The sequence below is a fragment of the Panthera leo genome, chromosome B4, assembly GCF_018350215.1.
Source record: "Panthera leo isolate Ple1 chromosome B4, P.leo_Ple1_pat1.1, whole genome shotgun sequence".
In the NCBI taxonomy this organism is placed as follows: domain Eukaryota; kingdom Metazoa; phylum Chordata; class Mammalia; order Carnivora; family Felidae; genus Panthera; species Panthera leo.
The window spans coordinates 46,900,649-46,917,166 of NC_056685.1; the positions used below are offsets into that span (position 1 = coordinate 46,900,649).

The window sequence follows — 16,518 nt, forward strand, 5'->3', positions numbered from 1 at the left end:
GTATTATCATCCCAGGAAAAGAGATGAGACTCCTAATGTAAACTAGGTGTTTAAATGTGTAAATCCCTAATATGGCTTAATATGTCACCCTTCCTGGGACTGTTTTCATTTAAATGACAGACGAGCAGCTCAGTGCTAGAAGAGTACGTCTGTGTAGGAAGCCAGTAGTTGAAAGTGGGGTGGGCAATGAAAAGGAAAGGTCCTCTCAGGACCTCTGAAGCCACGCCATGGATCATATGCCATTTGTAAGGCCAGACCCATTCCATTAGAACTGTCCACTTTTAGCTGTTCATCATCCACAATCAGTTCCTTAGACAGAACGAAGAGTCCCTGACACTCAGGTGAAGAAAGCAAACGCTCTACCGAAGTGTCTGGCGGTCTACTGAGCACACATTTCTTATATGGCTTTGGGCTCAGAAAGCACAGAAGTTATGGCCACAATGGCTGGAAATGCCCAATGCATTCACCAATGATGCAGCTGCATCATGTATGCACACACGGGAATCACTCCTAACACACCAGACAGACACACACAGGGCGTCAAGCAACGACAGGGCTTTCTTAAAGAGAAGGGGGTTAAAAGAATACAGTGAGTTCTGGAATAGCTTTTTCCAAAGGCCGTTGCCCAAACCATCTGGTTACTCTGTCCCTAAATCTGGAACTAACTAAACACCAAACAAATAAACAAACAAACAAACAAAAACAGAAACAAAGAAACCCTAGCTCTTAAGTGAGATGTGCAGGTGACCAGCACGCTGCAGTTTTGGTAACAGTTTCTTCACCTCCCATGCGGAGAATTCCCCCCTTGGGCAACTCCCGATGGCCACGGAAGACTGGGCGGGTGATATTCACCTAATTGTATAGAAGACTCCTATTTTATCACATTACACATGCGTTTGGGCACTACTGACACCACCAACACTTAATGGAATCACTTGGGATTCTTTTTCCCCCAATCACAACATGGCTGTGGCCAGGACGGAGGAATCCACATCAAGGAGGTTTCCCACGTTCTGGCTGAGGATACACAGTGACATACTTTGAAATTACGAGATCCACTGCACATGCATCACTCTGAAGGGTGTGCGCATTCTTGACTCGGGCAAATTCAAGGGGCACATTAACTGAGGTTGGTGGAAATGCTAAGATTTAAGCATTGCCACTGAGAGGATACAGGATCAGAGCCACCAACCCACTTTCCGGTGGAAGGGAATGACAGAGGACAGCAAAGATAGAAAGCATGGATTCTGAGGAAAATTGGAACAATTGGTGCTCTCAAGGGTGTCTGTGGAATCTCAGTTTTGGGCAGATTGGGTCTTTGTCCAGGCCCAGTGTGGAATGGATGGGGCTTACTGCTGAATTCATCCTCATGCATTTTACTGGCTTGTTATTTTGGAATGAAGTAATATCTAGAACTCGACACTGCTTGGCCTTCCTTTCTTTAAGCTTTCTTGAGCAGGCCACGAATACTTTATTTGGTCCCAATTCAAACATCCAGCTGAAGAGAAGTGACCAAGGGGCCCAACGAAAAGGTTTAGAAAAATGAAACGATCCAGCTGACAGCTTTCAACGATGGGAGGATAGGACCAAATATGATGTAACGTCTTGCGTAAACGGATTTGGACATTTCATCCCGTGGTAGATAGAGAGAGGCTGCCACCCTTCACAAAACAAATAATCCAGTGAAAGAAACTCTGTTTTTCTGGTTAATAACCCAAGGTCAGGTTATGAATCCCTGGCTCAAGGCAAATAGCACCTTCCTGAGGGCAGAAACGAGGACAGGACAAAATAAAGTCACTATCGGCACCGTCCCTCACATACCCACCCTTCTACGTCTAAAACCAACTTCTGCAATCTTTCTATGGGCAGATCTGGTCATCTTTTTTTTTTTTTTTTTTTTTTTTTTTGGAGCAGATCTGGTCATCTTTTCTAGAAAAGCATGCATATTTGTAAGACATGTATCCAGTGCTACCTCCCTGTCACCAGATATCACATGCTTCAAAAAGTAGACTTTGTGGGAATTTTCTGCGTGTGCTTGCAGTGCTGATACCTAAGGAGTGAGGGAGGGCGTAGGGAGGTTGCCAGCACTCAGGTACTAGGAAGAAAAGAATTGGCTTTGATATGGTTGTTAAACATCACAAGGGGGCTTCTGGGAGATTTCTCAGGACTGAGCTTCCTGAAACCTCTCGGCCACATCAGGATTGAGGGTCAATTTGACCTCAATTCTGATTTAAGCCCTTTTTTGGAATCTTTCCTACCCTAGGTGCCGACAGGGCAAATGTGGTGTCACCAGCTTGACTCTGCATGGAATGCTGGTCATCCGCGGTCTACCTAGGAGACAGGAGCAGGACCTGGGTTCTGCTTAGGGCCAAGCCGGACCCAGTGCCAAGCCCAGGCTGATGGGCACGGACACTTCTCACAGACCAAAAAGATTGGTGAGGTGGGGAGGCGTGGGCACAGATTACTTTTCCCTGGCATTTTCACCACAGTGGCCTCCATTCACATAACACTTTTCCCCAGACCCCCTGAAGCAAAAGCCATACAAAACAATTCCCCTAATGGAAAATGAAAACCCATAACAAAACACTTTTCCCCTCTTCATTCCCATCCCCACCCCACTCCCTCCAGCCCGACACCCTGAATACTCACAAGAGAACACTTTATCTATACAAAATTAATTAGAAAACAAAATATTTACATATGAAATAAACACCATCTTGATTTCTGTCACCAGTGGAGACCGACAGAGCCCCCTTTGTTCTAGATTGCTGTTCGCTAGGTTAGTTGGTTTGGTTTTTTTATTTGAAAGGGGTGAGGTAAGAGGAAGAGTGAGGGGAGGATCCCCTGACCTCAGACAGAGTCAGGGTGAAGCAATGTTTATATGGCCCTTCTCCTTCTTCCTCCTGGAGACGCCTCACGCCCTCTGTCCTCTCTCTCAAAGTCTTTCCTTGAATCTAAGGTAAAGCACTCCGTGCTCCTCTCTCCAAATCTGTGAGAGGTTCAGCCCCTTGCCCCCAGGTTCGTTTTAGAAAGAAAACATAGCTTTACAAGGCCTTCAGTTGGCTTTAAAATGAAAGATACTGAGGTAAAAATCCAGGAGGAGGACAGGGGACAGCAGTCAAGGGCAGGGAAGGAGGAAGGGTGGTGAGTCAGGGCAAAACAGGAAGGCAAAGAGCAGCCCTGGAGGGTGTGACTTGAAGAGGCATGGCAGCTTCCTTCCAGAGGAGGATGAGCACCTTTCTGGTTTATGTGTCCTGTGTGCAACATGGAGATCCTGCAGTCAAGCTTCCAAACAGACCCGGGGCTCTTTGGCTGCCAGCCTGGGTAAGGGGAGGAAGGCAGGACAGTGGAACGGACCCACAGGACACCCCCTCCCTAAGTTTCAGGACCGGCAGTGACGAATATTCATTTCCCTTCTCAAGTTTCCAAGTGAAGGGGGGCATTGCATCTGCCAGTACCCTCATCCCTGGAGTTTTAAATATATATATATGTGTGTGTATATACACACACATATATATATATTTACATATATATTTTTATTCTTGAATGGTACACCTGGGAGGGAAAGAAGGTTCTGTAGGAAGGTGGAAGGGCCTCTACTGAGAGTGTTCACATTGAGCTCAATGCCACATTCTCAGGGAGCCAGACCCAGTGGGGCAGTGGGGGAGTCCCTCCCCTCCTACCCTCTCCACTTCCAAATCTCTTCCCTTCCCTCCACGTTTCCTGAGCTGTACTCACAGAGCAAGCTCATGCCATTGGACTGTCTGTTCCAGATCAGTTGTGATCAGTTCTGGTGGAGCAAGCTCTCCTAGCTCCAGGTGAAGTAAGAAGGGATCAAAGCATTGAAAACATCCCCCTCTCTCACTTACCCGACCGTAAACAACTCCCCTATACTTCAAAGCTTTACGTAGCTCCTCCCCAAACATTGGCTCAAGAAAGCTTTTATAGAATCTTTTGCTCTCAAGTGTGGGCAAAAGAGCCGTGGCTGCTTCCCGTTCCCTTCAGCCTTCCTGGAAAGTTCTCGTTCAAAACTGGTTGAACCGCAGAGGAGTGACTTTTGCACCTTGCTCTCGTAGGATCGTTCGTCACCTTTTTGTCTAGACCGCATCATCGTCCATGTCAAGAACTTCCATTCTCCTCACTCAGGAAGGGTGGAGGGGAGAGACAGCCAACCTTCAGGTAGCATCGGACCATCTCTGTTTGTATATAAGCCAAAAGAGGCACACCACTTCGAGATGTTGGAAGAAACAGCTTTAGGAGTCCAGGTTGCCCTCTCTACATTTCTAGGCCCCTGACCACATGCCCGTGTAGACTACATGCACGTACAAGTGTACATGGCCATACATGCACATGTCGTCCACCTTCTCTTGCCTCTAGTGCACCATGGAACGTGGCTATGACGTGCTTTCCGTCACCTACCAAAGACCCTTGGTTCCAGTTCACCACCACGGAGTCTCGTGGAATTGAAACATTCTTTTGGCTTATATATAAACACACATGGCCTCCTGCCCTCTGCTTGGCACGTGATCCCTACACGGATGCCACCTAAGTGACTGGAATTTAGCAAAAGCCTCTTTGCATTCACGGGCAGTATGGCAAATGGTCTCATTTGGGTGCTTTTGCCTTCTCACCTAACCATCCACATCAGTTTGGGAAGAGCTATCCTGCGCTCACGTGGCCTCCTTGTATCTCTCTCCCTGCTGCACTCCAAGTTGGGTGGCAAACAGTCCTTCCATGCTCCGAGGAAGCCTGCACGCAGCCACCTCCTTTCTCCACTCTGCCCTCCCGTGCTGAGCGAGCCCACCGGATTCCCTCCCGGGAACGGGAACGACTGACAGATGGAGAGGGAGGAGAGCACTGGAGAGGCGGGGGAGGGCTGGGGCTGGTCACCAGGGTTGCCCTCTTAGAAGGAATCAGAACTCCAGGATTCCGTCAATAAATGAAAACAACAAGAAAGGAGCAAATGGGAACCAAGTTCACCCCCGTCACCCTCCGTGACATGCGCACCACACGCCCACGGCCCCACCCTCCCGTACCCACCTTAAAACCTCTCTCTTCCCTCACTCAGACATCAGACTCAATACTAGAAAGTTTCTCATAAACATGCCCATTGCTGGAGCCATTGAAAGCCCTGGGGTTTTTGTTGTTAGGCACACAGGGGTTGGACTGGTTCCCTATACAGATGTCTTTCTGGAAACGGCCTGGCACAGCCCCGTGAAGGGCCGAGACCACCGGCTTGTTGGTGACAAGGGCCCGGAAGTCTGGCCTGGCTTTCGGCGCCCCCGCCACCGTGGGCTGCCTGAAGAAGTAGGATTTGCTGCCATGGAGCAAGCACTGGTCGTCCCCAAAAGTGGGGATGAAAGGGTTTTGTGTGACCCGGTCAGGGTAGAGCGACTTGCTGAGCATGTAGCCGCCGCTGGGGTTGTTGTGGTGGTGGTGTCCAGCAGTGGGCACTGAGGACTTGTTGTTGGCAAAGGTGCTCTCGCCAGCTGGCATCTCAAACATGTGGGCGTAGGGACTCCCGTCCAGGAAGCGGCCCTTGTCTTTCAGGCTCACGCTGCGCGGGGCCAAGGCGGCTTCTTCCTTCTGCAGGTCCACGAAGGTGTCGTAGGAGTGCTGCCGACGCAGCTTGTTCCGGGTCTTCTTCTGGGCCTTGGAGTTGGTCGGGCTCTGGGGGTACTTGGTGGTGGAGGCATTGGACGTCACCGCCACAGGGGCAGCCGGCTGGTCCAGCTCCTGCAGGGAGTTGTCCTCGCTGATGTCATACAGGTTGCCTGCCTTCTTGCAAGCCTCGCAGCGGATGCACGCCTGCCTGCCCGAGTTCTGCCCGGCCACGGACGCGGAGTAGTTGTGCAGCTTTGACGGGCAGCTGCGGCAGAAGTTGCCGCCGCCCGAACGGTCCTCCCAGTCCACGTTGGCCAGGTTCTTCTCCCAGGGAGCCGGGACCCCGCTGACCACGCCGTGTTTGTCGCCCGCCCCGTGTTTGAGGTGAGACCTGTTGGTACAGGGCCCTCCTCCGCTGACCGAGTCGCGCTTAAAGTCATCGCCCTGCTCCTTGTAGATATCCGTCAGGTCCACGTGCTCCCAGTGCGGGGAGTTCTCCTTGGTGCGGAACTGGTCCAGGTAGAAGTCCCGTAGCCCTTCCTTGTCCCTGAAGTAGCGCTTGTGGTCCGGGGAGCGGGGTGGCCGGCGGCGGTAGGCCAGCTCGATCTCGTCAAATTCCCGGCGGGACTTGGCCGAGGCCGGACGCTTCTTCAGGCTGTCCTTGTATTGCTGCTTGCGCCGCTTGGCGGCATTGCCCTCGATGTTTCCGTAGGTGACCGTGTGGGTGGAGATGTCAGACACGTCGGAGCGGATCAAGTCATCGTGGCCACTGTAGCGGTCGCTCTTGAAGGAGAATTTGCCGTACAGGTCGCTCAGCTGGCTGTGCTTGGAGGAGGGGAGGCCAATGTCCAGGGGCTTCTTGCTGATGGACCTCGGCTGCGTGGTGAAAGGCGGGTTGTCACAGTCGTAGAGCCCATCGATGGAGCTGGCACTGCCGATGCTGTGGGGGCGGTGGTGGTGGTGATAGTGATCCTGGTACACGTTGCTGTCCTTCAGCTGCAGGTTGCCAAAAGTTCTCTCCACCTCGCTGATGTAGTCGCTGAAGAGGTTCTCCTCGCACGGCGGGTTGTTGTAGGATTTGCAGTCAGAGTGTGTGAAGCTGCGGCGGTGCTCGGAGATGTCGTAGACCGATGACTCACGCCGGATGAAGTCCAGGGCGCTCTGGGGGGAGCCGTTCACACCAGACAGGTTGGCCATGTTCTTGGCCGTGCGGAGCAGGCGCAGGATGTTGGAGTGCGTGTTGTTCATGGTTGCGGTGGGGGAGTTCATCACGGACTGGCGCTCCTCGATAGCCACCCCGTGGATGCAGCTGTAGATACCCTGCAGCAAGGAGAGGATGACACGCATCAGGTCTCTGGCGAGGCTAGAAATGCCCACGTGGAGGACAGTCTCCCCTCCACTGCTACTAACTGCCTCGCTGGATTAAGAAAAGTCAGGCATGAAACGTGGCACGGTCTTAAAACTCACAGAATGCTGTGGCCAGAAGCTTGCCTGATTTATCACCTTGCATTTGCACAAGATGAGCCAAGCTCAGTGGTCTGGCTCTCTGAGAGGGGACACGGTCACTCCAAGTGACTTGAGTAAATAGATTGGAATTGTAAGACATGACATTCTATGCCTCGACTCCACCATTGCCTTGCACTGACTTTCCTTCCTGTGCCTACGTTTTCCCATCTTAAAAATGAGGTCATGATATCAGCTGATTGCAAAAATGATTGTCAGCTTCCTGGAAATCGATAGCAATACTCCCCAGGTGCTGGGGCTGTTCTGCCCAGGCTGGCCACCCTTGACTGGTGGTATAGCACAGGGGAGCTCAGAGCTCATAACAGCCACTTTTTTTTCCAGTGGCTTTTAGGATTTTGGTCACCAAATAACAGCTGAGCAGTTCTCTTCTTGAGCCAAGCATGAACCAAATTCACAGAGAGAGTTAGGGAGCCCTGGGGTCAAAGAAGGATTTTTCTCCTGCTGTGTCCTACACCGTGGGAGGGCAGAATTGGGACAGACAGCAAGTACTAAGTAGGGACAAATAATTCCCTTGTTGAATCCTCTCACTTATTCTCTCTTTAGCTCCTAGTCTCCTTCTTAACACTTTGTCACTCACTTAATCTTATCATACATAATTAATACTGTAACAAATTAGTATTGATTGAGAACTCCCTGTGTACAGCTCCTTGTTCCAGGCCTTGAAAAACACCACCCAGCCCAGGTAATGGGTTGGGTTCAAGTCCCAAGTCAGGGAAACCTGCTAATGTCTCGCTCCCTGCCTTGGAAGGTGGACACATTTGAAACCTTTTTCCCTGGCAAGGGAAGTATGTGAAGAGGAGGTGGTTTGAAATGGGTCTTGAAAACAAAGGGGATTAATTTGGGAAGGGCAGTTGCCCCAACAGATGGGGACGAGAGAAGAGAAGATTAGAATAGAGAATCACAGCTAAGTGGGGGAGAAGAAGGGGTTAGAGGAAGTGAGCCTCACCATCCCAGAGGGCCATATCAAGACCTAAGATCTTCAAAGTAAGGTTACTGTCCTTACTTTCCTTCTTTCTAACCCTCCTTGGTTGGGGCCAAGAGAAAGCACCAAGCAGTTTCTTCTGCGGGGGCCTTCATTATGCTTCCGGGTCGTGAGTGGGATTCCTGTTACAGGCCACCAGCTCCCCCGTTCCTTCTGCCATCACCCTATGTTGGACCTCAGACAGGGCTGTACGGTGCAATAATGTGATTCAGGGACCACGCATCCCCCCTCTCCTGCGTACAGGTTCCTGAATGGCCTGAATCAGCTCACAGCCAGAGAGGAAATTGTTCTGTAGCACTAAAACACTACAGGAAAATGATGAGAAGACAGGACGACTTAATGAGAAATCCATTTTCTTACATAACTCCATTAGAGCCCAAGTTAGTTATATCTGAAATCTAGCCCTCTATTCTATAAAGGACATCTGAGGTCACTTCTCACGAATGAGTCCCAAAACTTTACCGACAAGAATGAAAAGAAGCCTGCCTTCCCCCCACCCCGCTTCGCTGTGATCCTCTGTTCATATTTAAAACTGAGTTCTGAATCCTCACTTTGGACCAGAAACGGAGAAGAGACCTAGATAAAGAATGACTTAGGAGCTGTACTCTTGTTTCAGTGAAGAAAGTTTCTGGAATGTACATTTCTTATGGGTCAGTACTTATTTCTGAAGGTTCCGTTAAGCTCTTTAACTCTGCATAACTCACACATGGTTAAAACAGAGTGGAACCGTGGAGCTACCAATAATTTATCTCTGTATGTCAGAACAAGAGAGCCACATTATATTTCACTATTTGAACAGACATGTGATTTTTTTTTTTTAAAGAGAGATTAAATGATTAATACAGCCTATACACAATTAACTAACGGTGACGGAAAGCATTTGGTAGAAGGCCAAAATTTTCGTTTTGACAGATCTGCCAGTTCTTCGTGAGAACCAAATGCCCAGGCCCCACACACGAAGCTGCCGCTTCTTGAAGGAAAACCAGCACCCCCTGTTGTTTAGAGCCACCTGAAATCCCGTCACCCGACCCGCGGGGGAAAGGTGCACGATGCGGTTTCTTGCTGCAGCTGCACGGGGCTGGAATTAGTGCCCGCCTGGGTCTCTGTGCTTTGCACGGCCCTAGACTGAGCTGTCCCCCGCAAGCTCCCGACACCTCAATCGAGCCACTCACTCTGCTGATGGAGAAGACCATGCCAGGCTTGCCGGAACAGACGCCCATAAAGCAATGCCGGAACTGCCAATAGAAAAGGTGTTCGCAGATGAAGGTGATGAGGCTGAGAGCCATGGCTGCCCCCAGCATGTAGAAGACTCCCGCCATGTTGTCGATGTCCAGCTGGCTGCTCATGACTTCGTTCTTTTCATTGTGACAGATGCCAGTGAGCCAGAGAGCCTCCAGCTCCTCCATCTCCCCTGGAGACGGGCCGGCAAGGGGAGCGGGGAACGGGGGGCCGAGAGCAGGCAGAGGGGACAAGAAGGGTATTGGGGAAGAGAGAGAAGGACACAAGAGAGAAAGAGACAAGGAGACGGAAAGAAAGAAAAATCAATAGAGAAAATCACGGTAATTTGATGAATACCGCCGTGTATCAATTCATCAACGTATTCAATAAGTATTCGGCGACAACTTAATGTGGGTACTGCAGTGACACAAAGGTATGGGGCATTGCCTCCGCTCTCCATGATCTGTCAGTCCAAACTGTATACAGATAATCAATATGACCGGCAATGTGCAGGTAACGCGAGAGTTCAAATTCACGGGAGTAATTTTGTGGATGGCGTGACCGGTCAGTTCTCCTGAGGAAGGTAGGACTTGGAGGTGGGCATAGAAAATGGGTGCGTTTTAATTTATATTGCATGAAAAGGCACTCGAGGCAGCAGAAATAGCATGATCAAGGGGAGAGAGGTGGGAGTACACAAGCCTTTGTTTGGGAAAGACACGCAGAACAGCTCAAGCAGAGAAAAAGGGGGCACAGGAAGCTGAACAAAAAAGGTTCATGCAAGGTGCTCAGGGCCTGAGTATCAGACTAGGTGCTTTGTACCTTCATTTGTAGACAGTAAGAAATCACATAATCAAATAAGAGATTCAGAAAACTGGCTCTTAAAATATGTGCAAATCAGGGGCACCTGGGTGGCTCAGTCAACTGAGTGTCCGACTTCGGCTCAGGTCATGATCTCAAGATTCCTGAGTTCGAGCTCCGCATCGGGCTCACTGCTGTCAGCGCAGAGCCTGCTTCGGATCCTCAGTCCCCTTTTCTCTCTGCCCCTCCCCCACTCTCAGAAAAAAAATTTTTTAAGTGTGCAAATCAGATTGGGCTGGGGAAGGAGGGATGGAGAGAGAGAAGCAGAGATTGACTGATCCCCCACTGACCCTCGCACTATCTGATCTCTTGTTGCAGAGGGAAATATTAAGAGTAAAGGGGAGTGAACTTGAATCAAATGAAACCACCAAATTTAGAACTGCCTCCTTGTAACACCGCTTCGAGAAGCTCTGCTTGATTTAATTCATGCCAGAGACAAATAACCTTTATCCACTCCCCTGGATACTAGAAATTAGGAAGGTACAAACCTTAGACAAAAGGAAAATGAAAAAATTCATGTGCCCTTGAATGCATCTAATTCTAGGCAAACAAAATTCTGAAAATCTCATGAAGAAAGCTACCTATTCTAATAATTTCAGTTTGGTTAAAAATTTGAACTTTGAGTAAACTGACTGGAGCTTTGGTAACTTCTGCAAACAATCTCTACTGCTTCCCTTCCTCATAGACAGAGGCTCTGTTATTGCCTTTAAGTGACAGCTACATGAAAATTATAGAAGCCCTTATACCAACATGGCTTATATGCTTCAGCTATAAGCCTTGAGTCTTTCCAGTGTTAATCAAATCACTTTAAAACATTTTTTGAATGTTTATTTATTTTTGAGAGAGAGAGAGAGACAGAGAGCAAACAGGGGAGGGACAGAGAGAGAGAGAGAAAGACAGAATCAGAAGCAGGCTCTAGGCTCTGAGCTGTCCACACAGAGCCCGATGCGGGGCTCAAACTCACGAACTGTGAGATCATGGCCTAAGCCGAAGTCGGACACTTAAGCGACTGCGCCACCCAGGCGCCCCAAATCAAATCACATTTTACTCATTTCTTTGATCAAACTATGATTTTCCTAACTAGTGGAACAACGGACTTCACCTGGAGTCTGAAAATCCAGCTGTGTTCCTCTGCCTCGAATCTCATCCCTAACAGCAAAGGTTCTGCAGACATAATTTAGACAACCTCCTGGCTGATGGCCTGTGGGGCCAAGCAGAGTCAGGCTGCCCTCGCATAACTGGATTAGCTTCTGGGAGACTAACAGGCAGAGTAGGTACTTTAAAAAACAAAGTGGAGAGGAATGCCGAAGGCTGGAGTGTAATGAAATTGGAGATCTTCTCAAAGCAAGATGGCTGCCTCAGTCTCCTGCCAAAATGACACTGGGGAGTGCCTTACGAGTTTCTGCCTCAGAGGACCCTGTCCCTGCTTCCTATCTCTTCCAGCTTAAAGAGCAAGATGGGAGAGAGGGAAGAATGAATAGATGGCCACAAGTGTACTGGCCTTTCTCTGGACACACAAAAAGCAGAAGCCTTTCCGAAGCTCTCTCTACTGCTCCGGCCACATGTGAAAAGACTGTCTGGAACATCTAATACTAGCCCCTCTTACTTGATCCCTGAAGGTCTAATCATACCCTGCAATCCTGAAATGTACCTCCTTGATCAACTACATTAATCCTCCCAAATTTCACCCAGTTATGGGTTGAACTGTGCACCCACCCCGTGACCACCGCCAAATTCCTATGTTGATGTCCTAATCCTCAGTACCTTGAAATGTGACTTTATTTGGAAATGAGGTGGTTGCAGATGTAATTAGACAAGAGGATATCATGCTGGAGTAGGGTAGGCCCCTATCCATTACACTTGGCATCTTTAAAAATGGGGGGAAATCAGGCATCTACATAGGGAAAATGGCGTGTGATCATGAGGGCAGAGATGGGGCGATGTGTCTACAAGTGAAGGAACGCTAAAGGCTGCCAGAAAACCACCATGAGCCAGGGGAGGGGCATGGAAGAGATTCTCCCTTGAGGCCTTCCAAAGGAATCGATGCTGACACTTTATCTTGGATTTCTGGCCTCCAGAACTGTGAGACAAATTTCTATTCTTTAAGTCACTCAGCGAGGGTACTTTGTTATGGCAGCTGTAGGAAACTAATGCCTACCCCCCCAAAACTTCACAGTATACCGTGAGATAACTGTCTGGAAGTGCAAGGGTTACAGGAATGGAGAAGAAAGAAAGGTTGGTGTTTTGGACTAGCCGTGAGAAGAGCCCAAATAAGCATTTCCCCTTTCTTTGACTCACCATCTCCAAATAGCTGCAGGATAGCAAGGTCCACCTGGCGCTTCCACCCAGAATCTTTTTGGATGGCAATGCCATAACCCGTGGAAGCAAAGACCTTCCCACTGCCAATGGTCACCAGCTTGCAGCCTTCATCTCTGCCTGCCATGTAGTTCAGCACTGCTGCATCATAGATGAAGGCATCCAGTTTCCTGTGCAAAGAAGAAGCAAACAAACAATCCAATGGAGGAATTTTAGCCCAAAACTACCTATGGGGCCATTAATATGAAGCAATAGGGTTCCAGCCAACTATGGGGAGGACTGGTTCAAAGTAAGGCTCGAGTTGGAACTCAGCCAGAATCTAAAGCCTAAATCGCGGGCTGTTCTTTATGTGATTTCAGGTTGAAAGGAGGAGTTCTTTCCCTCCCACTGGGAATGATGAGAATGTAAGTCGGGCCTGAAGCCAACTCATAAGCTGTGTCTGAAAGGAGAAGGAGTAAAAAGGAATCAATAAAAATAATAACAGAAATAATGAAAAGTAACCATCACAATGATAACAACAAATAGCACGGGGTAGATTTATATAACATTTTTCATTTCTCAGTTCATTACAGTCCAGAGTGGGGATAAGTGTAGGTGTGTGTGTTTCGATAGATGTGCAGTGCTATTTTTGTGGTCAGAAAGGTTTCAATATTCTGTTTTGCACCACAAGGAGAGAAAGGAGTAGTCGGGGTTGTAGCGGCACAGGCTTACGTTAAGAGCGAATGTGCGCAACGACGGGAAAACCCAACGTATAGAAGAATTCAGGTCTCTCAAGTTCCCAACATAGAAGAATCTCATATTATGTATTGTGCTTCCCAAGGGAGGAATATGTAGGGAAGGGAGTAAGACCACGGGTAAAGGCAGGAAGGCATGGACCGATATTTCAAACCAATCTTTAGACACATCGAAGGTAGAGAAAGAAATTCAAATACAGCCATATAGGTAGGTACTAGAGAGGTCTGCAAGAAAGAAAAGCATGCATCATCTCCTTCAATTGTACAAGGTGAGTTAGCTTTATCCCTCCTTAAGAAAAAAATAAGCCCTTTCCGGTATGATAAGATAACAAAAATTTTTAAAAGGCCCACGAGGACCCTATAGAAAAGTGACACACCAAAAAACCAAAACTCTGATATGACGGACAGCTGTGGTTGTACCAGGGGCCAGGCTACCTACCAAAGTGGTCCTACACCCAAGCTCAAGTCTCATCTCCTGTAATCTGCTGTGATGTCGTGGTGATAAGACAGAGTCTAACAGTATTTAAGGAAACATGCATCTGAGTAGCTTTTCCAAAACTGGAGCCACCGGGAGGTCCAGGTGCTGCTAGTTATCATACAACACAGGAAATCAGCTACAAGACCCCTTGACCCCAAAGTCCCAACATCTATAATGCTCAATTGTCTATCTATCTTATCCCACAGCCGTGGCTTTCAGAGGCCAAATGAATAAAGGGACCAATGTGGCTGGGATTATGCAAGCCAAGGTGTTTCCAGTTCATGAGCTCCTCTTAACACACAAATAACTTTCTAGTGTATAAAGCTGGATCAAAGAACACCAATAAAAGCGGGAATTGGAGATCAGTTAACACAGTCTCACTGTTTGTGGTCTAAAAACCTTCACCCTTTTCTTCCTTTATTCCTCCCTTGTCCAAAAGACACCAGAATCATCATGTTCACCTTTTAGTCAACAGGTCTTCATGTCACATGTAATACATGAACCTTAGCCTTGACGCTTCTCTTTTACTTTTACAGCTATTTTATTTATTCCTGGTTCACGGTTACATTGATGCAAGTAGAACATAATTTGTAAAAAAAAAAAAAAAAAAAAAAAAAAAAGTATACATAGAAGTATGTAATAGCATAGGAGTCTTTGTGCACTGGCCTGAATTATATTGTCAAATTCAACTTGGAAATCCACAGAAAGCAAATGCAGTCTTGTTTGCTTTAAGTTTGGCACCCAAGCATGATATAGCTGATTCAGTGTACATTTAATAAATGTGAGAAACATATCAAAGACTCTGAGCTTGGAAGCAGTTCTTACCCTGTTTTCAGGGAGAGCAATGCATCATCTACACCCCTCTGGTTGAACTTTCCCATGTAGGCATGCATTTCTGCATAGTTATTGCGAATATTCCTCTCTGTGCTGCCGTTGGGCACAGTCCCAAAGCGAAAAGGGGGTGAGAAGTCATTGGGTCTCTGGAACTGGAGAGAGAGAAAGAAAGAGAGAGAAAGAGAGAGAGACAGACAGAGAAAGAAAGAAAATGCTTCAGAAAACGTGAAGAGATATTAAGTTAGCATTTAGTGGATTTATAATGGAAGGGACCCAACTACAGTTCACCAAATACAATAGCCCTCACTTAGGAACAGCGGTTGCTAACTGAAAGAGGACTTCAATTCCATGCAATTTAATACATATTGTTGAGAGCTTTCTATTTTCCCAATCCTGAATTTAATCTATAACCTTTGCATGTTCCATTTGTGCATACTGTACAATATCAGTGATGATGGGGATGTGCTGTTAGCTTAACTGCACGGGCTTAGTCACCTTTACACCTGAAAATTATGTAAAATATGGTTACAGGTCTCTTAATTTAGGGGTCTAAATACATTGTCATTGCACCATTTAAGGCTATAGAACTTCAGTGGGATGAACTACATTGTACTCCTGAAAACAATTTGTTGGATATCAAATATATTTTGCTAAGAAATTTTCTTGACCTTCCTTGATGCATTAAAAGCCTATATTTATTCTACATGAGTTGTTGAACAAACTGTAAAATCAAATACAGTTTTCATTATGTTCCTTCCCTTGCTTAAGAACTAAGAGTAGATCTCCAGTGCCTATCATAACAAAGTGAAATTTCTTAGCTTAGATGTGTGGCATCAGCTTATTTCTGGTATTGCCCTGCAATTAATAAGACTGTATGTTGCTTCCTGAACAAATTATTCATTTGTATCTTCATGGCCTCATATAGTCTGTCCCCTCAGCATGAACTCACTTTTCTCTTGAGGCCAATTCATGTCCTTCATCTCAAAATGTAACTCAAAGCAATTTCTTCAGGACACCTTCTGTGAATTCTTTCCTCCATCACGTCTACCCCAAAGTATTTGATGTTCTGGGTTTCTATCATGCTACAAATGCAATTACTCTCTGAATGAACTGGTTAAGTTCTGAGAGCTACTCTTTGATATAGTCATTAGAAGTTTAAGGTCTTAATTGAGACAGATACGGATTGAAGATCAGTTCTGCCACTTACGACTGTGTGATCTTGGGCAAGTGACATGAACTCCATGCATCATTTCCTCATTTGCAAGAAGGAGACAATGATGTCTCGTTTTCAAGGCTCTCGTGTGGATTAGATGATATAATGTATAAGATGTGACTGGCACAGCACCCTTGCACGCAGTAAGTGCTCAATAAAGATTATATTATTTTAAACTCATGTCTATATTCTGCATTCCCCAGTAAACTTCACACTCTCCAACCTCCCCATTCTAATAGTACAGCAGTGATCAGCTAGAACGTGGCCAGAGTAGCTCCCGTAGCTTGGCACAGGAAAGACGATATAGATATTTCAAGTCCTCTTGGTTTCTTTTTTTTTTTTTTTTTTTTCAACGTTTTTTATTTATTTTTGGGACAGAGAGAGACAGAGCATGAACGGGGGAGGGGCAGAGAGAGAGGGAGACACAGAATCGGAAACAGGCTCCAGGCTCCGAGCCATCAGCCCAGAGCCTGACGCGGGGCTCGAACTCACGGGCCGCGAGATCGTGACCTGGCTGAAGTCGGACGCTTAACCGACTGCGCCACCCAGGTGCCCCCAAGTCCTCTTGGTTTCAATACTATGGGGATATATTTACTTCAGAGATATATTTGGAATACTCAGGAGTACTCTGAACCTCTGGACTTGTGTGGGCTTAAAGACATTCTCCTTTCTCTTTCCCTTGACCTGAAAAGCTCAAGAGCTTCTCTGAATATAGGGGTTTCATAAACCACAAAATGTCACAGCACCAGGAACCACA

At 47.4% G+C, this 16,518-nt stretch overlaps 1 protein-coding gene across 1 annotated transcript in view; it reads right to left on the bottom strand.

Annotated features, from left to right (window-relative positions):
- Window positions 1-5,063: 5,063 nt before the first annotated feature.
- GRIN2B (glutamate ionotropic receptor NMDA type subunit 2B) overlaps window positions 5,064-16,518 on the bottom strand; it is a 410,291-nt gene continuing 398,836 nt past the window's right edge. Inside the window, exons 12-15 of the mRNA XM_042945857.1 lie at window positions 14,540-14,700; window positions 12,485-12,672; window positions 9,283-9,521; window positions 5,064-6,924 (exon numbers count right to left, since the gene is read on the bottom strand). Coding sequence (XP_042801791.1) covers window positions 5,065-6,924; window positions 9,283-9,521; window positions 12,485-12,672; window positions 14,540-14,700 — 2,448 coding nt within the window. The 3' untranslated portion in view covers window position 5,064. The remainder of the gene's footprint in view (window positions 6,925-9,282; window positions 9,522-12,484; window positions 12,673-14,539; window positions 14,701-16,518) is intronic.